This window comes from Haliotis asinina, chromosome 11, assembly GCF_037392515.1.
Source record: "Haliotis asinina isolate JCU_RB_2024 chromosome 11, JCU_Hal_asi_v2, whole genome shotgun sequence".
NCBI classification, from domain to species: Eukaryota; Metazoa; Mollusca; class Gastropoda; order Lepetellida; family Haliotidae; genus Haliotis; species Haliotis asinina.
In genome coordinates this window covers 39,740,028-39,763,608 of record NC_090290.1, presented here as the reverse complement: position 1 = coordinate 39,763,608, position 23,581 = coordinate 39,740,028, and the positions used below count along the sequence as shown (strand labels likewise).

Sequence of the window (23,581 nt, the reverse complement as noted above, 5' to 3'; positions counted from 1 at the left end):
TTGCAACAATAGCTTCAACTGATTACATGTTAATTGCTGTGCTTAACAGTCATTACCTGATGTTACCTTAATCGACATATCTCCTAATGGAAGGTCAGCACCTAACTTCCTGGCTGACTCCATTTTAATGTTTTACATACACAATAATTAAGCTATGACTTTTATTCTGATGTCAACCAAGCAAATATACAGACATGTTTCCCTCTTTCTACATTTTGTTGGAAGAGACACCTAGCAAAGGAAATTGCGCGTGGTGCAAACAAATATTTTGTTTTGATACCAAAACACAAGACTGTCTAAAGTCACTTCGTTGAACAAATACACACATACTAACACATAACATTCGATATTGTCACGATAACCCGCGAATTTGTACGAAGACTTGATATTTTTTTAGATTTGCAGCTGTAAATGTCTACACACAATATATGTTTCGTGACATAGATTGTCTCTGCAGAACGTCATATTCATTTTCTAAATAAAATCGCAGATCGATCGCCACCATACATCCCTCCATGAAAGTACATGCAAACGTATCAAAGAACCATTTTGACAATAACATACTCTCCAAAACAGCAGAGGATCGTGAAATTGACATGTAATGACCGATTGAACATTTAAACAAGTCTACCAGAGACAGAACTGTTCCGAAAACAAAACCTAACGTCCTAAAGCTCCCAGAATAATAAACAACAACAAAATTCAATCCATTCTTGGGGACAGAACATTTGTCCCCGTCGTTGTAGGCGCTGCAGTGTTGCATCCCGTTTGCATGCCAGAACCAATACTTTGTACGTTCACATCCATGTTCTCCCGTTTGAGTTCCTTGGTTGGCAAGCACAACAATAACTGCAAAAACGTCTGAGACTAGCACTGCGCTCTTCTTACATTACAATGACCGAACGGCGCTGAACCAAACTTCTTCACTAACACATTGTCATGTTTTGTATCCCTTACTGTCTTTTTTGGAGGGGAGGCTGTCTTAACTGTAGTACCTAACCGGCTGAACATGAAACAGTTTCTTCCACACGCTACCACTCTCTGTTAGTTTGAACCCGGATCGAACAACATTGTAGTACAAAAAACACTTTCGGCTTCCTTGATCGTGGACAAAGTATAAACACCCAGGCGCCCTCAAGCACATGTCCGAGCACTCCAAGTGGTTGATGTCTTGACTCCAATCGAGGATCCCAACCTTGGTCACTGGCGCAGACCAACGTTCAAATGAAGTCACCATAGACGAACAGGGTATCAGGAGGCTTGAATCTGCAATTTAGAGAATCAATATCAATGTAGGGGAATTCATTTTTTGTTTACGATTGAACATATTTGATGATATATCGGAGTCAAACAATGTCGGTATTAGAATACTGAATGTTTCACCATTTGTACTTACTTATGACCATAGTTGTTTGTTTGCAGTAATCGCTCTTTAAAGATGATTGGTGCATGGCGTGAAGTTTGAATATGAAAAAACAAAACAAACAAAAACAAAAAGAAAACAAGAAAAAACGACAAGGAACCATCACTAACAAGTGTGTGTGTGATGCAAGATAACTGCCAAAATTAATGGTCTTCAGTGATTTAACGACCTTCTTGAAAACCGTCAAAATCAGGAATGACACCACATGCAAGTGTATGGGGCCACTGCGTTGTCCACGAGCATCCCATGCGGGCTAAATCTTTCATGTTCGAGAGGCACGTGCACAGGAACAGACAATATCCTGTGCTGTGCAGTCTCGATCCTTTCTCGCACACCTGGCTGTCCCTTTCTCGGCACACCTCCTTCGTAAGAAATAGTGAACTGTGTCACTATGTTAATGATAGATTGCTAAAGGTCTTTTTGTATTTTCAGGAGAAACATTCTGCAAAAACCTCATAGAGTTGGTTTGATGTTTTGATCATGATAAGCGTTTTATTGAGTATTTTATATTTATAAGTTTTCGTACAATTTCTCGGTCCGCTTATGAGCCAAACGGACTATACCAGCAGTCAACATTTTCAACAGAAATATTTTATTAACTGTTGGAAACATTTAAAATGGTCACTGGCAAATCAAATTCATCACATAAAACATGATGCATATTTACATGAGTGATAGAATGCAAATGATGAAGCCACAGAGGAAATAGATGATGAAGAGAATTTAAGGGAAAATGTGATAATATAGTCCATTTTTATGAAAACGTTTAATCTGTATGGGTATATATTATGTTTCCTCCATATTCATTGGCATTGGCTAGTGATATGCTCGCGAAACGGAATATCACCAACTTTTTAACGGTAAATATCACATAGTTGTACATCATGTCTCTATGACCAATTTGAAACATTTGGGCTGAAGCCATGCCTAAATGTATTGAACTGATATTAATTATTAAAATCATTTTGAGAAAATATACAAGTCAGAAAATAACCTTCTCGAATATACGAAAATGATACAAGGGTGATTTACAGACAACCAATGACGATTCCCAATGTTCATGAAAACGGTGTGGTGGACTTCGTTACCTGATTCAAAAGAATGTATGTCTCATGTCTGACCCATTCCCGTTATTGTTGTAAGAGGCGACCGATGTTTGCACCTAATATTGCCTGATAACTTTCAAGACAATTCCAGCCCGCGAAGATCCGGGTTAGAACTGGTCTTCAGCAGTCGATGATTGTAGTAAGACTAACGGCCTCGAGTGGCCACTCTCGGTGACCTGTTTGGCATATGTCATCATATCCCAGTTGCGTCGACCGATGCTTATGCTTGAATGCTGTTGAGTGTCACGTTAAGCAAAAACCCATCCAACCTATCCCACTTGAGTTTGATTCGTATCTTTCGTGGTACTTACCATATGTACAGATTGGCGTGGCACCAAACGGCCTCCACGTTCCAGAAGAGTCGCACACCCGGAGTCCGACGTCACCATCGTTACGGTATCCATAGCTACATATATATGTGACTCGATCGAGGTATCTTCTCTGACCAACAGCTATAGCGTTTGGGTAGTTATCATGTGGAGGGCACGTGACGGCTGAAAAAAACGTATTTTGAATATGTGATCGAGTGAAAGGCTGACTGCAGAAGGGCGAATAAGTGAGTTTAGTTTTATGCCGCACTCAGCAATATTCCAGCTATATGGCGGCGGTCTGTAAATAATCGAGTCGCCCACCCCCCACTGACCCATACATGCAAAGACAACACCCAAAAAAAACAAGTGTATCTCAGTACTACCTCAAGTGAAGTGAGTGAAGAAGTGATGACCAAGCTGACAAATCTCTCTCCAAATCAGACAGCTGCCAGAAAAATATTAATTAGTAGCCCTCAATAATCTTTAACTACTGCAAAGCTGTGGCGACATAAGGGTATCCCTAATTCAATCTAGAGAAAAAACATTTTTGGATCTCGCTGTAATCAGAAGAGCTCCTAAGCATATTCAGGTTGTTCTTATTTTCAGGGAAACGATAGATGTGGAGGGAGATTGTGGTGACTGTGTCTGACGAAACGATAGATGTGAAAGGAGATTGTGGTGACTGTGTCTGACGAAACGATAGATGTGGAGGGAGATTGTGGTGACTGTGTCTGACGAAACGATAGATGTGAAAGGAGATCGTGGTGACTGTGTCTGACGAAACGATAGATGTGAAAGGAGATCGTTGTGACTGTGTCTGAGGAAACGATAGATGTGGAGGGAGATTGTGGTGACTGTGTCTGACGAAACGATGGATGTGAAAGGAGATTGTGGTGATTGTGTCTGACGAAACGATGGATGTGAAAGGAGATTGTGGTGACTGTGTCTGACGAAACGATGGATGTGGAAGCAGGTGAAGATTGCTCAATCTATTAGGAAACCACAGATGCCGATGCAGTGTGCAGGAGCAAGAAATGTTACGGGCATGACTGATAATATCTACTCCGACTGAACAAGAGGTGGAGTGTCACTTACTCTGTCTCAGGGAACAAGTACGAGGACAAGTTGTTGCCAGGTCACTGGTTTCACAGGATCCTCTGGAGGCATGGAAGTCGCATTCACAGTTTGTGTCATCTCCTGCCGCACCTGTTGCGCAGTTGAAAGTCTTCACATTATTTCATATCAACACCACTGTAGAAGTTGAAAAACAATGCATGGGGCACGGTTTAAAAGATGTCAGTATTTGTACCTAAAGGGGTTCAGTAATGAGCCGGGATTGCAGTTATCATATCCAAGGCTTCATTGAAAATAAAACAGGATATCATCGTCCATGGACGTGTGGTCAGTGGTGGAAACCCTTGTTTATATTCCTTGCTCATTTACCATACTGACAATGCCATAGCCATGGCCCTACTTGAATACGTCGAGTAGTCCAATGTTAGACACAGATGGAAAATGGTGGCTAAAGAAGGAATACGCACGGGCCATGGTTTTCATTCGTGACAAATTTGAGAGACCAATAACTTCGAGACAGCCATACGTTCGAAATATCAAAGTTCGACACAGCGTATTCAGCTTTAAATGGAGGTAGACACATAGCAAGGTTACACATTTCCTGAGGTCATAAAGTTCACCCAATCATATTTCGTCCTTTGAAAACGCATTGATAGGACTTGGAAGATCCTCACCGGAGCACTCGGAACCAGTGTTGCAGGCCAGAGCACAGTAACACATCATGTATTGCGGATTAATAACGCACTCGTGTATCCCCATCCAGTAGTTGCAGTTTGTATCGGTATTTACGCACGCCGTCGATCCTGAAACATATACACACCACATTACAGATTTGTTTTGTTGATAGTCAAATGCTTAGTCTCTGAATATATACTTTTGACAGTATCAAACAATTGGAAATGAGGCGATGGCAAATCTAGACTTGCTTCATTTAGAGCTTAAGCACTGCAGGGAAGGCAAGACTGTAGGGAAAATACTATGGTTCAGGGACTGAGAGAGAGACTAGATTGGTGACTGCTATTGGACCAGACAATCTAGTGGTCAACATTATGTGTATTATCCTATGTAAATGATTTCTTTGATGGTTGTTTATAGCTGAAGTCATTCCACTTACAGATGGAATTTTATCTGAAGCCGAACTAATCCCAGTTTTGCGAACATATCAGGGTTCCGATGATAATTCACACGACACCCCTTTTTGAGTCCTCTAGGGATCAAACATTGATCGGGTTAATCAGATGAAAGACTTGTAGCAGCCTGATGTCTGTATGCCATATTCATAGGCGGTGTCTGACTGATCCGATTATAACACTAATCTCACACTTCCAGCAGTCTCCCGACACGTATTCGCCAACTCGGTTACTATTCGTAGGGTAATCTGACCCTGGCCCAATACTGTTCGGATTTGTCTCCAAAATCGTCACTCGAGTATAAAAGTGGGCTGGACATCCTGACGGCACTCTTCATGGATCTGTGGGCTTTATATTTTCTGTGTCAACAACAAACAACAATGACCCAAACAACAATATCTCACCGCTGAGCAAGAACGGCAGGCAACTGCAAGAATACGAGAGGTGTTGGACCCTTCCACATGTAGTGGTGGCACCTGATGGCAATCACGTAAAACTCAGGAAACCGATGAACTCCACAGTCTCTACCAGTCTCTACCATCAGTTACAGACATTTCTTCTCTGTGGTCCTCATTTCTTTTCTTTTGTTGTTGTTGTTGTTGTCGTCGTTGTTGTTGTTCGCTGTTGTGTCTACCTGCACAACCTGATCCAAAGACGACACCCAGCCATGCACCATGACCAGCTGGATACAGACAATGCCAATCACACCATCAAGGGACCCTTCCATGACACAGCACAGCGTGAAACCCTTTCAACATTGGCGAGTGTCGACCCTATCTGGAGCATACGTATGGCCCTCTCACGTTCAACTGCTGATAGTCCTGGCATATCTGTGGCATTCCGTTTCAAACTGCATGTGTAACCTTGTCCGCACGCTAACTCTTATACCATTAGTGCCTGACAGAGGCTCCAAATCACTGTGTATTAAATTTCAGACTTCAATATTGTTCCTACTGAGCCCCGCTGGTCTGTTTTGCAGTTCCTAACCTGCGATATTTTCCCATCTGAACCACCCTTTCTGAAAATGCTACAGCTGTGATTGAAGTAAGCTGAGATTTCCTCATATTCAGGTTCTTCACTTAGCTCTCAATATATCTTCTCCTCTTTCTAATCTAAAAGCTTTTTTATATATAGTCATAAACTAAGCGTTAGTGTGGTTGTCCAGGAGCATTTCATCAAACATTACAAATTACCCTGTACTTTTTACCTTGAAATCATTGTTCAATACGTTTGAGGTTGAACACAGGTCAAGTATAACACGGCTCAACGATCATTTTGAAGATACCCACAAGGCATCAATACAAATACACGCCTCTTTAACGCCACTATGATATATTTATTTTTTGAAATATGAGTGTTAGGGCTTCCAAGAACATGCATGAGAATGGAACCAACTGAAACATACAAACTGTTTTTGCTAAGGTTCCTTATTTTGATTGGTCGTGAATAACATACTATTATTACTAGGCTTAAATTCGGTATTAAAATACCGAATACCGACGCTAATAAAAAAAGATATAAAAACGGCAAGGTTCCGTTATAAATGCCAATGGAACAAACAAACCAGCCCTTGTGTTGATATTACCGTACTTAGTTATCGCTCATGACACCAAAACAACACCTGGGATTTGGAGCGTTCGACACCGAAAATATATGGTTCTATGGCTTTCAAGTACATGGTACGCAGTTTGTTCTGTTTGTTTGTTGCTTAACACCACACTCAGCAATATTCTTGCTATGACGGCGGTCTGTAAAGAATCAAGCGTGGACCAGACAATCCAGTGATCTGGACCAGAAACAGAAAATCCAATATCAACATCATGAACATCGATATACATAACTGTGATACGATGACATGTCAATAAAGTCAGCGACTCTGACCATCCGAACCCGTTAGTACCCTTTTCACGACAAGCATGGGGACAAAAATGACAGGGCATAGGGGAAATTGTTTTGGGAGATTCCCTTAACAGATCAGTGAGGCATAGCAAAACAATACAGGGGGAAAATAACCCGTGTGTGCATGTGGCAAATGACTCCGGCGAGCAAATGAGTTGGGAAGTACTACCATTTCAACAGTATTCTAGTCAGAGTTCTATCAGATGTACCCTAACTGCATTAAGGAACACATGGTGAGTGAGTGAGTGAGTGAATGAGTATGGTTTTACGCTGCTTGAAGTAATAATACAGCAATAACACGGCGGGGGACATCAGAAATGGGCCCCATACATTGTACCCATGTGGGGAATCGAACGCGGGTCTTCGGCGTTACGAGCGAACGCTTTAACCACGAGGCTAGATGTCGATTTAAAACTCCAATCTCACTGTTTTTTATCTTGGTGAACAGTCTGCATTTTGGAATTTTCCATTTGTTATCATGCACCGCCCATCATGATTGTTATTAAGCAGTCCATTTCATTTATGTTAAATAATCATAATTAAAACTAAATCAATTACAATTCTATTGTTATTCCTAAAACCTTCAAGTATATTCAATACAAACAATCCTCCCAAGATACACCATTTAAGGAAAGCAGTACCGGCCTGTATAATTGCTGCTAAACGACCCCAAACGTTTCACGAAATATTTCTGAAATGTTTATGTCCAAGTGAACGCCTACGGTGCCGTACTGTTTTAGAACAGTTTTACCATAGATTCGGTTATGCCGGTTTGAGAATTGTTTTATTAAAATGTTTAACAAACGTTTATATATTACATCAAGTACAACTGAAATGAAATAAACTTTGAAGACAATCCTCATGCCTTCAAACTGTGCAATGTTAGAGTACCTGGGGAACCAGGAATCAAAACTCACTGGTCCCTGTGCAGACCTTAGACGCTACATCCACTGGAAAGAAATCCTAATCCAGGACGGGACTTCGATTTTCTTTCACATTTATTAGCACCATGGTGTTGGGTTGCATCCAAGTGAATGAGTTCAGTTTTAAGCCGCTTTTAGCAATATGTCAGCCATATCACGCAAGGGACGTCACACATTGCACCCCTGGCGTTCAGTTTTAACCAGTACTGCACCCAACGTTCTCACTCAGAAGCTACCGATTCATTGGTCGGCGTTAAAAGAACTTACTCAATCAATCAATTCGACAACAACCATCACAGCTTTGATTAGCTCATGTACGAAAACACGCACCGCGAAAATTACACTGAACAGACAATGACGTCCCGGCTTTCGGGCATGTCTATTCTCGACAATTTCCATCCCCAATTTTTTATACTGTGTTTCATCCATTTACTTTGGGTGGAAATAAAACACAGCGTTTCAATCGATCAAATATGCGGAGTCAGGAATACCAATGGGAGCCAATAAAATAATTTCAAAATTTAAAAAAACGTGCAGTTAGACTAAGTGTTGACATAGGCCTTGGGGATTTTGGAAAATTTGGAATGAAAGAATTTGAATATGGTGGGTTCTGCTAATTAGTTATTAACATACCGCCATAGAAAATGTAAAGAAAGGTTCCCGGATGTCAAACGATAAAGGTGGAAGTGACGAGTACGCGTGACGAGTTTCCCTTTGAGACAGAAATTGACGGCCACCAGCGAGTTTTAATTTGGAAACACAAAATGTTAGCGGCAGTTACAGTATGTACATGCATCAGAGTTACTCCCCTTACTGCAAGAATTAGCCATTGTTGCCATCCGGTGTTTGTTGTGTGATAGTTTGTTTCTAAACGCCGTACTCAGAAATATTCTACCTATGTCCGGCGGTCTGTAAATAATTTTGTCTCGACCAAATAATCCAGTGATCAACAGCATCGATCACGGGATAAGATGGTATTTGTCAACCAGGACAGCGGACCTAACTTACCCGACCACGTCAGTCGCCCCTTTCGACAAGCATGGTTTCTGAAGACCAGTTCTAACCGGTATCCTCAAGGCTCCTATGCGGTATTTAACAAAGCCTTTCGATGCCAGTCAGAACAGATGAAGCGTACTGAAATCAGCCTTATTGACAATTGCTCAGCTGGGAGAAAGTAAACAAATAATTTGGTGGAAGACGTGATTCGTCTTGGGGCAAAGAATAGCCAACTGCCTGCTTTGTAATTGATATAATTATGACTGTATATTTGTATAGCATGCGTTTGCGACACCTTCACTTCTTAACGCGAATCCTTGAGTTGATAGTAACTGGTTCGTTCTGGAAAGGAGCTGAAAGGTTTTACACATTCATACATTTATTTAATGCCGTACCCCAGCTATACGGTGGTGGTCTGGACGAGACAATGTCAGTCAAGTGATCAACATCATGAGCATCAGTTTACGCGATTGTCGTCAATCATGACCTACTTAAAACAATTCTAACTTGATCTTCACGGGTCTTTTAAAGAACATTCTAAAAACAATGGAAAATATGCATAAACTAGTTTGATAAAAAAGTGCACATGTCAAAAGGTGCCAGAGTAGAAATTTCACTAAATCTGTAATATCATCCCATGAAATGTGACCTTAACAGAAACTGGTATTTTCAGATGTTTCTCTCCCGGTTGGACACCGTTTTGTATGTGATGTTGAACTCGGTTTAAAACATCGGGGTAGCTTATAGAAAACGATCAAGGCGTAACAGTGACACAGAAAACTATTGACATATCTACCGATTCGGCCGAAGGAGAAGGATGAGGATATAAATCCTTGATAAGGCCGAAGTCTTCATATGCAGAAGTAAAATAATGTATTTGAAGACTTTAGCTGTTATATGCCTTATTAAGTGACTCACATAGTGCCTATATGTGTTTGTGTGTTTGTTTGTCGTACTAAGGAGCATGAATCATCCTTGTGGTTACGCCACATATCTACCAAGCAGAACTATTTGAAAATTGTGACTGTTCCTTCTTATCTTGAAGTTCAAAGGATTAGTAAATGTGTATATAGCAACAAACATCGACTGTCAAATACACGAATTTACCTTGATCTGCCATTCCTTTCACATTTAACAGCCCATATATCATGCAATTCAGTTGGTTCAGCTGAATCAGTGGGTTTTCGAAGCATGTTCGTAAATGCATTGTGCAGCGTCAACGCTCTTAAATGTCATTTTTTATGGACACTGCACAGCTTTTTGTCGAGAGCCACGCAACACCCTTTGATGAAATGCACGAAAAAGGAAACTATTTTAAGCGAGTTGATTTCAGTTATCACGCTATTTGTTTCATGAATCGCTTTGATCAATTTTGCATCCTTTCCCGATTTCGTTTCAAGCATACATTCATAAATAATTTTTCACAGAGACTTCAGAAGTGAAACTGTCCACATAGCGCAAAGTCAAACCCAGTCTAATTGGCGCAAAATTCAAAAAGTGGTGTTATTGAACTGTCGCTGTTCCTATAATTTTGACACTTTATGTTTGTTTCTGTAAAACACAACCCTAAAACATAATGCCCCTACTACAGCAGTTCATAATTGGAAATGCTATGTAGAGGCACATGATTCAAATGATTGTTTTCTGTGAAGTTCTTTGGAATCGACGAGGGCGAAACAGACACAATGTTGATTTAGAAACGTCAGACTTCAATATTGTTCCTACTGAGCCCCGCTGGTCTGTTTTGCAGTTCCTAACCTGCGATATTTTCCCATCTGAACCACCCTTTCTGAAAATGCTACAGCTGTGATTGAAGTAAGCTGAGATTTCCTCATATTCAGGTTCTTCGCTTAGCTCTCAATATATCTTCTCTTCTTTCTAATCTAAAAGCTTTTTTTCTATCAAAATTATACACAGTCAGAAACTAGGCGTTAGTGTGGTTGTCCAGGAGCATTTCATCAAACATTACAAATTACCCTGTACATTTTACCTTGAAATCATTGTTCAATACGTTTGAGGTTGAACACAGGTCAAGTATAACACGGCTCAACGATCATTGTGAAGATACCCATAAGGAATCAGTACAAATACACGCCTCTTTAACGCCACTATGACATATTTATTGTTGGAAATATGAGTGTTGGGGCTTCCAAGAACATGCATGAGAATGGAACCAGCTGAAACATACAAATTGTTTTTGCTGACGTTCCTTTTTTCATTGATCGTAAATAACATACTATTATCGCTAGGTGTAAATTCGGTATTTCGTGACGCCAATAAAAAGGATATAAAAACGGCAAGGTTCCGTTATAAATGCCAATGGAACAAACAAACCAGTCCTTGTGTGATAGGTACTTATCGTTGACACAGAAAAGGTTGATATTTTCGTACTTAGCTATCGCTCATGACACCAAAACTATTTGAAAATTTTGAGTGTTCCTTCTTATCTTGAAGTTCAAAGGATTAGTAAATGTGTATATAGCAACAAACATCGGCTGTCAAATACACGAATTTACCTTGATCTGCCATTCCTTTCGCATTTAACAGCTCCTATCATGCAACTCAGTTGGTTCAGCTGAATCGGTGGGTTTTCTCAGCGTGTTCGTAAATGCATTGTGCAGCGTCAACGCTCTTAAATGTCATTTTTAATGGATTTTAGTGTCTTAAATGTTGTGACGTTTTAGCAGCGCTTAGTTTTGGTGCTTTTGGTTTCGTACAGTCGAGGACGTGTGTGAAATCATTTACGTCACTAAAACAACTTCAATCCATTGTGACCAGTGTGTGAAGCTTATTTGAAAAAAAACAACGGTAGTGGTGTTAGTGTGTGTAATTAATGATGTCGTCTGTAGGCACGGTCTCTAACATCACGTCGCCTGAGGAGATAACAGGATTCATCGTTATACCATATGCGCCTCTAGTTCCATGGCAGCACTGTGTCACACCATCTCACTCGTCGACGTCGAAGTAGTCGTGTCAAGGAGGGGGGAACTTTTAAACGTTTTGCATGTATTCCTACTTCTCGGAGACGGTTCCTGATTGTCTGATCGGACACTCTTCGGGTTCCACACTGTACTTGTACTGCCCCGGGTGGTACGATGGCGGTCACGTAGGTGGGTTACCCGGATGTATGTACCGATCTTGGGCAGGTGTGGTCACTCTATGTCTTCCTGGTATTTGTCGAAGTTCATTGATGAAATCGATCCCATAATCGAGCTATTGTGCTGGGATGAACGTTGGAGATCCTTGCAACCTCACTTTTTGATTCGCCAGCTTGCAATCGTCCAATTGCCTGATTTCGATCGGCAGCGTTGAGACGTCCCATTCTCGTGTACAGTACTTGCAAAGATCGTGGATAAAATTGCGAGATTCATTTGGGTCTTTCATGGTCACATGCTGTACTCATGTTTTGCGTGTGATAAACAATCATTGTGCCTGATATTCGTGCTGCATGACATCCACGCACATCATGACAATCCTGATTGATACAACCGTCATTTTTGGTTGCGTTTGGTCAAGCACGATATTCTAAAACATTCCAAAAACAACGTGCAACTACAAAACATGTTTGAGTTTACATATGTGTGCAAAATTGTGTCATATTTCTTTTTTTTAAGAGTGTACTTCTGAATGACTTTGATTAACCAATCACAATCCAGTATTTACTGAAATCATAGTAGAATTTAGTATACTTCTACATCTATACACTCTAGTGATAAAAATGAAGCATACAACTTCATTGAAGTTATGTATTCTGTGACAACGTCTTGTTTATTGCGTCATCCATAAAGTTGCATCCCTCCGTTTTGACTCGCCCACGTCTAGAATACCGATCGAATATGTACCCTAGTGAAGATGAACCTAAACAGTCGCCATTCAACCATACACCACGTATACTCGTGAATACATCCACATATACGCACCCATGTGACATAAAAAACGAGTTTAGATTAAATGTTGAATATTGTGGTATATGTTCATAATTTTATAACGATAATCTAATCGCATGAAGAGGTGACAGCATAGCACATCAAACACCAAATTAACCTTGAATGCATCACTCATTAATCAAACAAAACTATTTAACCAAGGCCCGTGCTATAGAATTCAACAGAGAGGCCTCATCCCTACATTATGTCTTTTAGACAATACAATAGTCGACAAACTCATGAATAACTGATTAGACTTTCAGAAGTGTAAGAACTGGACAATGGCGTTGTTTGATTTAGGTTGAGTTTGTCAGAAGTAATGATCAATGACGGTAGGAAAATAGGGATAAAAGGAGTATAAAGAACTTGTCTGTACATGCCATGCTGCAGTTTGCTCTCAACAAGGGCAAACGGGTGGCTTGAATCTCAGTTAAAAATAGGTACTTATATCAAGCTGTATAGACACGCTAATGTCGGTAATAGGGGAGATTGCTACGACATTTTAAGCTGTTTGACAAAGACATGTTCTGAACAACAGTGTGTCTATATTTTTGTTTGATCGTTGATTCAGGCTTTTATCGTATATGAAAAATAGTATCGCAACTCCTGTGGTATTTAACCCCATATAGCCGCTTATGTTCATAATTGTGATTTCTGAATGATTTTTACCCTTCTTGGTACACCATACACTGATCTGAGGTAGGCAAGTTCTGCGATTAAGTACGAATGTAAAATTCATTACGTGTACCTGTCACAAAGCAAAATCCAAATTTCAGCCCTGTCAACTGAAAACTGAGCAAAGATGATAACGTACGTTAATAGACAGAAATTAGCTTGAAATGAACATTGAACCACTCAACTAATAGTAACATTTTTAACTCATTACATCAGTGATTATCATCACCAATTATATTCAGTGCAAAGTGAGTTTGTATAATTGGATTTTCTGTTGTATCTCATTGCGTAACCAACACCATAACGAGCATATTCAATAGTCAATCATATACAAGATATACTGTATTGTGTTTTCTCAATATTCTTTCTCATGAGTATTTGTTTGTCGTTGAAATATTTCATTTATGTTCTTCATCAAAGGTGATTGTCTTATTCCCAGTTTAGAAATAGCATCGAATTTCAGCAAGTCCAAGTACCTTCAGATATTTTGTCTGATATTTCGTATGTTACACAAGGCTATAAATAATATAGAACTTCATCTACAACGTCTCAAGGGAAACCAGGCCAAAACAATTAACGGTTTTTACCCGTATACTGTTTTGTTTTCGAAATCATTGAATACATTTAGTCTTGGCTTTAATATTTCTCAAGGGACCATTTGTTAATTACATTTAGAGATAATTGTACCTGTCACTTAATCGTGATCCTGTGTGTCTCGACAAGATATATTGAAATAATCCGTGGAGAGAGTGTCATCAACTTAATTAACAGCTTTCACATGCTACCTATTTAAAATGACAGACAGGATATTTCCGCATGGCAACAGCCGTTCCCTCTACTCTGGTTCACTGGAAACACATGAAGTCACGAATAGTTTATGCGTTATATAGGTAACGAGTGAAGCGACCTCTCGACCATAAACATGTAATTGTTTCAGAATGTCATCTTTCTCTTTGGTGAAATGGGCTATGTCAAGATTCTACAAAACTGACAATCTCTTTAAGACGGAATCGCAACGAATCGTAAATAATTCTTCGAATTATGTGAAACGACTTGAAGTATTATATGGATGACTGGGTTGCAAGTGCCAAACTAACAAAGTTACATGGGTTGTCAGACACAGTTTGAAAGTGTTTGGCAGTACTTTGATTACATTGTGAAAGTACACTTGGTTTCTTTCAGGCTTCATTAGTTCAAGCACACTGTCAGTTGACCTTGTACACGTCCATCGAAGGCCGCGGGTTTGGAAGGGGAATAACTCTCAAAGCGTTTTAAACCTAATACCTTCAAAACACCTTCAGAACATATTGCATAGGGGAAACTGCCTTGTGCAATCATTATGAATGAGCAAAGATGTTCAAAATAGTTAAGGTCTGATGAAAATATTAAGGCACAAACTTGTGAGTGAGTGAGTGAGTGAGTGAGTGAGTGAGTGAGTGAGTGAGTGAGTGACCATTGCTTATGTACGCCGCATCAACAATGTGTGATCATCAATATCATCAGTATTTAACGGTCTGTCATACGCTCACACAATGAAAGTGTGCACATGCAGCTCGTGTTGTGTTTATATACTCGTTATATAACTTTCCTGTTATTCATTAACCTTCGCATTTTCTTTTTCGTGCTGTGTCTAATTCTTAGTTATTAAGAGTTATAATTAGACAATGAATTTTCATCCAAAGATTATTAGTAATTACCCATTTTTCGGTAATGACTGATTTTCCGATTAAGAACTTATCACAATATTGTTTATGCTGAACAGAAGATTTTAAATTCTTGCCTTTAATTTATGCGTTTAATGCTTTGGGAATGGAGTGTGGGAATATATTTGGAAGATATAGTTTCTCTAAGACTGACGCTTACATCTTGTGTTTTCTGCTATTTGCAGAACTTACCAATTTATGAAAAGAAAACAGCTAGCTTAAACAGTGGAAAGTCTTTCAGGAGCAGAATTAGAACACCGTTTTGATCTAAAATTAGGACGTTTTAAGCAGAATTGAAGGTTGTCTTCAGTGTTTCCATGGAAACAAGTTTGCTTGTGACTCCTGCTTCTTGTAGTGACTTGCAACAGGGTTGTGTGGTGTCCCCGCTGTCAATATTATCAGATTAATACAACATATGTAACATAGCAATGTGTGCATCTAGACTTTAAGAAGGCATGGCCAAGACCAAATATTATATTTGTGAAGAATACAACTTCCACAAACAATAATGGAAACATGGTACCGCCCCTGTACTGTATGCTGCAATTGAGTCATACCGCGACACACACTCTCCTGAGATTAGACGGGTGAAGTAGGATAGCCTAGTGGTTAAGGTGTCCCCTCGTCACGCCGAAGACGAAGGGTTTTTTTCCCATGGGTTCAATGTGTGTAGCCCATTTCTGGTTTTCCTCGTCGTGACATTGTTGGAATATTGCCAAAAGAGACGTGGAACATCCTCTTCTACCCGGTAGATTATACGAACTTCAAAACACAAGATTTAGTTGATATAGCCTCTAGAAAGCCATTGTCCGAATACACACACAATTCTACAGGCCAAATGTCGTGTTGCCAACACAGGTATAGCTTAAGTGCTATTACCTATAATGTCCATTGTATGTTGACTTGTACACAAACCGTGCCGTTCTGTCACTTTCCTTAATTACCCGTGAAGGTCCCGGGGTAGAATAGACCTTCAGCAACCCATACTTGCTATAAAAGGCGACTCAGCTTGTCGTAAGAGGCGACTAACGGGATCGGGTAGTCAGGCTCGCTGACTTGGTTGACACATGTCATCGGTTCCCAATTGCGCAGATCGATGCTCATGTTGTTGATCACTGGATTGTCTGGTCCAGACTCGATTATTTACAGACCGCCGCCATATAGCTGGAATATTGCTGAGTGCGGCGTAAAACTAAACTCACTCACTCACTTTCCTTAATTACTGTAAGGAGTAATTTGATACATACTCGATATTTCCCATGGGCTCTCTAGGTAAGCGCGCCTACTCGTTCCAATGTCCAGCCCAACACCATTTTCCTTTATTATATGTGTCTATGAAGATGTAATGACTAGATAGTCGGTCTGGTATTCCGACTGCCAGTGTAGTGTGTGAATGATATCAATATCGGTATTTGAACCACATCCTGACTCCAACATGGTATAAAGAACGTTTTTCACCGATTATGAACACTTTGAGCATCGATCTACGCTGTTAGGATACAGATGACATTTGTCAACCAAGTCAGCGAACCTGACCACCCTATGCCGTTAGTCGTCGACGGCAAGCATGGGTTACTGAAGATTAGTTCTAACCCTGATCATCACATGTCTAAAACAACTAGAATATCAAAATCATGTATGTACATCATATATAATCTTAATGTGACTTTATTAATTTCCTACTTTTGAATGCAAAGAACAAATACGTGGCAGTATTCAAGGAAATATCTACGTTTTTGGATGATGACGACGAATTAATTTTTGGTATATGGAATATATTTACAGATATTTACGTCCTAATTTAGTGTAGACTGGACAAATAAGTACGAAGCGATCAATGTATTCTTAATAGTGCATCTATTTTTCTGGAAACCACATTGAATATTTGTAATTGTTTGTTCCCAGATACCAAAATAATCAGTAGTTATTTACCATTCGCTCCATGTTTACAGACACAACTAGTATATGTTTTGTCTTCAAAATGACCTGAATGATCTTGGCTCCTTTTCCTGCTATTTTAAACTCATTGACATATACTGATTACGAAGAATGTTTGGCTAGAGTTCGCCAAGTTTATTTGCAATCTCAACTTTACCATTGGATAAATCGTCAACGCGAACAGTAGATTTTTTTATCCTTAACCTTTGATCCTTTGTATCATATTCTGTGTGATCTCGGTTAGGATTTAGCAGAGGGAATCTTTTCTTCTCTTGTTATTTTTGAAACTCAGGGACACTTATAATTATGCTGTGCGTCATATTCCACAGCTTTGACATCGGCGTACGATAATCCACTCTTGGGACATAGTTTGGGGATCGCCAAGCATCAAGCGTACTGAGAACTTTAGTAGTCCAATGTTTGTGACATTCACTGTTCTCATAATGCCCAACGGAAGGTTTGTGAATGGATAGATGGTCCAGTTTTAAATGTTTAATTGTCTCTCAACATGACAAACTATCAGCAAATAGCCTTTGGATGATGTCTTCAGTGCATGAAACAAATGACATTGCTTGGGCCTCTGTGTCAAAATCGACCTTCGATCAGTATTATAAAAGAGCATAATTGTATCTGTCAGTACCAGCTGATCCCTTCTCGTCATATTTCGATCCACCAATGTAAATACTTGTTCAAGAGCGATATTGTTATTTAAGTTCATGAAATTGTTTTGTTTTACTTGTTGATAAAATAATTGATTATTTTGAGTTTTGCCAAAACTAATAAGACAACAGGTTTTAAGGATAGATGTTATTTTATTTTCAGCTAAAGCAAAACGATTTAAATGATTTATTGTCACACTGGATTGCCTACGAATGCCACGTGGCGGGGTTATATTTGATTTCTGTTATGCAAAGCCTGATATGGGGTTAAGAATACATTGCTAAATGTCGGACTAGAAGGATCAGATCGAATGCTAATGATACACTGTAGACGCGAAGGACCGGGCGTCAGCATGTCATGAATGTTGGTTTGCTGTACCCAATGTCTCTAACTAGATTATATTGTTTTTCGACGAACATCAGTTGATAGGCGACTTTGTTTTACACTATTCCTGACTGCACTAAACAGTGGCACCTACATGTTAATTTTCTGCAAACTGTGGAAATGTGTATTCGTCGTGCACAGTCAAATATTTGGTTTCTATGAATACCCGATACACATTCCGTCGCTCTAAGTCACTAAACCAAGCCAGTTATAGAAACTGATTACGACAGCATGTGAGCATGAAGTACTGTGACGTTTTTTCACAAGCAAGATTGATTGATTGTTGGTTATTGCCGCATTCAATAATATTTCAGCTGCATGGAGGTAACACAATCAAGACCAATGCGGTGAAGTTTTGTTTTATAGCTGCTTTGTGCCTGACCCGGTGACCAGATAAAGTTCTCTCAAAACCTGACCTACTCATATTTGCTGTTGAGCCTTTGCTCTGTTTGTCCATTCAGGAAAAATGTTCCCCCTGGTCTGTGTCAAATGTCAGAACTTGAGGTATGTTCCAAAAAAGTGTAGGAGCAATCGTGATGTTTCAAAACGTGCCTGGCTGGAGTTTGGTCAAGTTGATTTGCAATGTCAACTTTACCAGTTAATAAACAGTCACCGCTCTTCAGATGGTGAACAGTTAGATTATTTATCCTTAGCGTTTGATCGTCTGTATTATAATTCACAGCTTCGACATCGGTGTATGAGAATCTGCTCTTGAAACATAGTTTGGGGATCGCCAAGTATTGAGCGTATTGAGAACTTTAGCATTCCAATGTTTTTGCCATTGATTCTCACAAAGTCTAACGGAGGACTGATTAATGGATGGGTGGTCCTGTTTTATGTGTTTAATTGTCTGTCAACATAAAAATCTTTGACAAAACTGTCCTTGAGCGATGGTTTCAGTATATAAAGCAAATAATGTGGCCTGAGGTTCTGTGTCAAAATCGACCTTCGGTCAGTATTATATAAGGACATATTGCACCAGCTGACCCCTTCTCGCCATATTTCGATCTACCAGTGTAAATACTTGTTTAAGAGGGATATTGGTATGTCAGTTCAAGAGATTCTTTTCTTTTAATTGTTGGAAAAATAATTTATTATATTCAGTATTGCCAAAACTAATATAACGTCAGGTTTTAAGGAATGCTGGTATTTTGTTTTCAGCAAAGGCAAAACGATTCGAAAGATTTGTTATAACATTGGATTGCCTACGAATGCCAAGCGGTGGGGTTATATTTGATTTCTGTCATGTAAAGGTTGATGTGGAGCTGAATGTCGTAAATGCTGATTTGCCTTTGTCAACGTCTCCAAAGGGATTATGCTGTTTCTCAACGGACATCAGTTGGTGGGGGATATTGTTTTACACTGTTCCTGTTTGCACTAAACAGTGGCACCTGTATGTTAATTTTCTGCAAACTGTGGAAATGTACATGAGTCATGTACAGTCAAATATTTGCTTTCTTTTAATACCCTGTACACACACTAAGCTAATCCATTTATAGAAACTGATTATGCCAGCATGTGAACATGAAGCACTGAAAAAGGTTTTCTACCAGCAAGACTAACAGATTGTTGTTTACTTCCGTACTCAGCAATATTCCAGAAATATTGTGGTTTCTACATCAAGATTCATGCGATCGATGGAGAGGACGTGTTGTTTTATCTGTGTTGTATGTCCGACTCGGTGACCAGACAACGATCCCAGAAATATGCCACTATCACATTTGATTTACTGTGTTTGTCAGTTCAGTGATGTATTCCTTCTGCTCCTTTGGTAAGTTCCAGTGATGTGTGGGAACATTCGTAATGTTTCAAGGCGTGACAGGAAGCACAGTTATAAGGGGTGCAATGAAAGCAAATGTCAACGAGGCTCACACTGCAACACGCAATGGTTTGGTAAATGTTCAGCTTCCAGATCATCTGCATTCGTTTTTTCTGTTGTGTGGATTTGCTTTGGTGTTTGAGGATAGTGTCGATATCCTAAATCTCGGATCGCAAGTGAAATTATGTTGGGCATTGCATCATCCTATGGAACAGGGAGCGGCGTTCAATCATAACGTATGTGACACTGACATAGATGATATGTTTATCTTGAAGAACTAAACTAATACAACACTCCGTACTAGCCGAGAATTATGAACATGGGCTACTATATATGCCATTCAGATTTCATTGTATTGCCGCAGGTTATTAGCATGGATCATAGGGTTTTGCAAGACGTACGAGGGGTGTCCCAAAAGTGTGCGGCCTCACTATATTCTCGATGTCCAATGTAAGAAAAGCCTCCATTTTAATTTGAAGTAATCATTAACAAAGGCATATCTAGAATTTCACAGATGTCGTTAATGTGGTAAACGGGATACCTGTTATCTGGTACAGCTTGGATGGTGTCATAATATGATATAAAACATGTTCAGTATAGTATGGAATACTTCATTCGAAGATTTGGATTGCTTGATTTATATTTAGATGTTTTTAAAGGGTAGTGTCTCCAAAACAATCTCTGGAAATCCTGGAAATCGTGATCATGAGGTTGGAACATGGAAAGAACAATTTGCTTGAGTTTGACAGACAATATATAGAAAAATAAGAAAAAAAACCCATTTGTATAAGTATCCAGGTGAAACCGGTCACTTTTGGGACAGTCCATTTATTCGCAGCGGTCTTCCTCAGTGTTTGAGGCCTTGAACATTCCTTTGCTTCTTCGGTGGCCACGCCCTTCCTCAAAAGTCGATTGACAACTTTTTGTTAATGCTCGGGTTAGCACCGGTGTTGCGACACGAGATTCCATCACCATGCATGAATGTTCCAGGTTCTGGTATGCCTAACTAAAAACTCAGCTACGAGAGTGGACCAATGGCAGGTTCAATCCTGGACTTAAGTTGCAGCAGTTTTACGATCCGTGGGGGGTGTATCTTTACCAAGTTGACGTTCTGATAACTTAACGTCACGCCAGTTGATTTTGTAGTGGCACCATAATGGTTTGGGGAGCATATTGTGTCAGTTGTCGATCTCAGCTGGTTGTCGTTCTGGACAATCTTGTTGAGATACAGTTCTGGACAGTTTTGACGTATTCCTTTTGCCACTGAGCAGCTTCATGGATACACGATAACGTTACTGCTCATACTGCGGATTTGACGTAAAGCTGGTCTTGGCTTCAATGGACTTGACTTTCCGTTCCCCTACAGGGAAATGCAGCAGGAGAATAATCAACATAGAACCCAAAAGAAATAATGCAAACTTTCATTTATCAATGGCAATCTGTCCCAGTTAGAATGTTCCAACAGTTTATCCTGTTCATGTAGAGACGTTGACTTGCTGCTTGAGGCGTCCTGACAGGTCATCAAAAGATAATGTCTCAATCCTCTGTCCATCGTCTGTATTGACACATGGCTGATTTGGGATTACACTGAAGAAGTGTCAGATGTTGTCTTGCTTTAGAACATTATCTTTACCTCAAATTTGAGAGGATATCGGAAAATACTCATCAAAGATACAAGTCACTAAAACACATTCTAAAATTAGTTACTGCTTCATCTATTATTTTTGTGGCTTGTAAAATCTAGATTTTGTTCATCGCCAGTACCTGAGACTTTGGCTTCCAAATGTAAGAACATCACCGATTCATATGTTTGAAGTTTGATGAGTGATGTGTGAAATACCATGGCATTAAATTGTTAGAGTGAGTTAAGAATCTTTCATAATGCATTTATATCAACTTTTGGATAGATTCACCTTCGTTGGATACAGGACTGCATCAGCCAGTTAATTCTTGTATTTTCTGTTGAGATGACACATTCTAATACAGACCTTTAATATACTGTACATGTACAGTTTTAAAACCGGATAGATATAGTCATCACTTCATTGCACTGCCAGTATATATTTGACAGCATGCAGTGCCTAAGTGTCAGTGTTATTCTTAAGGTGTATAACTTAAACACTAAAGTAGATCATCATATTGGCCAAAACAATTGACACAAAATTTCAGTAGTTTAAGACGTTAAAAATTCCAGTAATATCATTTGGGCCAAACCATTCAACACAAGATTTCAGTCGTTTAAATCAGTTTGCACAGAGCTTAGCGTGATCAGTCGATTTGTGTCACCGGCATATCCACCCAACCGTCGAGATGAACTTGGGTCAGCGTGGCGTGGTGGAGAAGAGTACAGTGTTCCTTGAACCAGTGCCCTCCACTACCAACCTCATCCACTTGCACAATCCGACCCGAACGGTTTTTTAAATGTAGTTGCCGTTTGCGATAAGCAGGCAGTTAACATCTAACGTCACTTGGGAAATATTTCAGTCATATGGTGACTAGAATTGGGAAATAAACACTATGTATATTAAGAATAGGAAACCTGTCATCGATGGACAATAGAATAACTAGATTAGCACAAATAGAAATTAAAGCTAGTTGACAGCATTTAAAACAATAAATTAATAAACAATACGTGGTATTACTGTACTGAATTTAGATCGCCATTCTATGGACCATAAGGATGTACAGTAATATAAGCAGGTAGAAACATCCTACCCGGAGTCAGTGTGCGAAATAGCCACGGGCCCTCTAGCCCATGGAGAGTAAAATCCAGTCGCGCCCGAAATCTTCACTGGCCTGCTATCCCGTGGCTAATACACATCTAGTCGGGCCAGTAAATCTCCACAGTCACTGTCACTGGGCCGCCTGACTATTGAATTTTCGTGATGTCATTTTGTAATTATATCACACTCTCCGACCTGTTACGTTATGACACATTTTTAAACCATGCAAGATTATGGTCTGATGAATGACGGTATAATAAAAGTAATATTTCGCTTATTTTCTACATTCAAATTTAGGGCTACTGAATTATTTTGTGGGCTAGTAACTTTAAGACATGGCTAAAGCGACTGGTTCGCAAGACCTTGAAACTATTTCGCACACTGCACGGAGTTAGTGAATATTGTTTTACGTCTCTATTAGCAATATTCCAGAAATGCGCTTGACATATTGTACCCATGAGGGGTGTTCCAACCGGAGCCCCTCTCGGGTATGTGTCTGAAGTCTGAACTAATACACATATCCCATTTAGCCAAAGTTGTTATGGTAAATCACAATGAACACTTTTAGAGGTAAAATTCACTCACCAACTTCTATCCACACTGAAAATAGTTGAATTAAAACGAAAACACATAATTCCGACATCTTGAAAGAATAAACCCAACTGCTGATGTGAGAGCTTCCATCACCCGACCTGTCCCAACGTTCAAGATTCATCACCGATTGGTCCCTGCATCGGCTGTTTATTGATTCGCTTATCACGCTGGACCAATACAAGCTGGCTCGCTTAAATGGATACAAAAAGTGAAAGTAAGACCAGCAAAATGATCTAACAGAGGATAGAGTCAGTCTCATGAACAATACATCTCGCTACTGTTAAACAAGTAATTCAC

At 39.7% G+C, this 23,581-nt stretch overlaps 1 protein-coding gene across 1 annotated transcript; it reads right to left on the bottom strand.

Annotated features, from left to right (window-relative positions):
- Nucleotides 1-976: 976 nt before the first annotated feature.
- LOC137256603 (uncharacterized) lies at nt 977-23,294 on the bottom strand. Its single transcript, XM_067794484.1, has 5 exons — nt 23,276-23,294; nt 4,589-4,717; nt 3,936-4,046; nt 2,841-3,023; nt 977-1,266 (listed from the first exon to the last, which is right to left on the bottom strand). Exons 2-5 carry the CDS (start codon nt 4,671-4,673, stop codon nt 983-985), a joined length of 663 nt encoding a protein of 220 aa, XP_067650585.1. The 5' UTR covers nt 4,674-4,717; nt 23,276-23,294; the 3' UTR covers nt 977-982.
- Between the last annotated feature and the right edge of the window lie 287 nt (nt 23,295-23,581).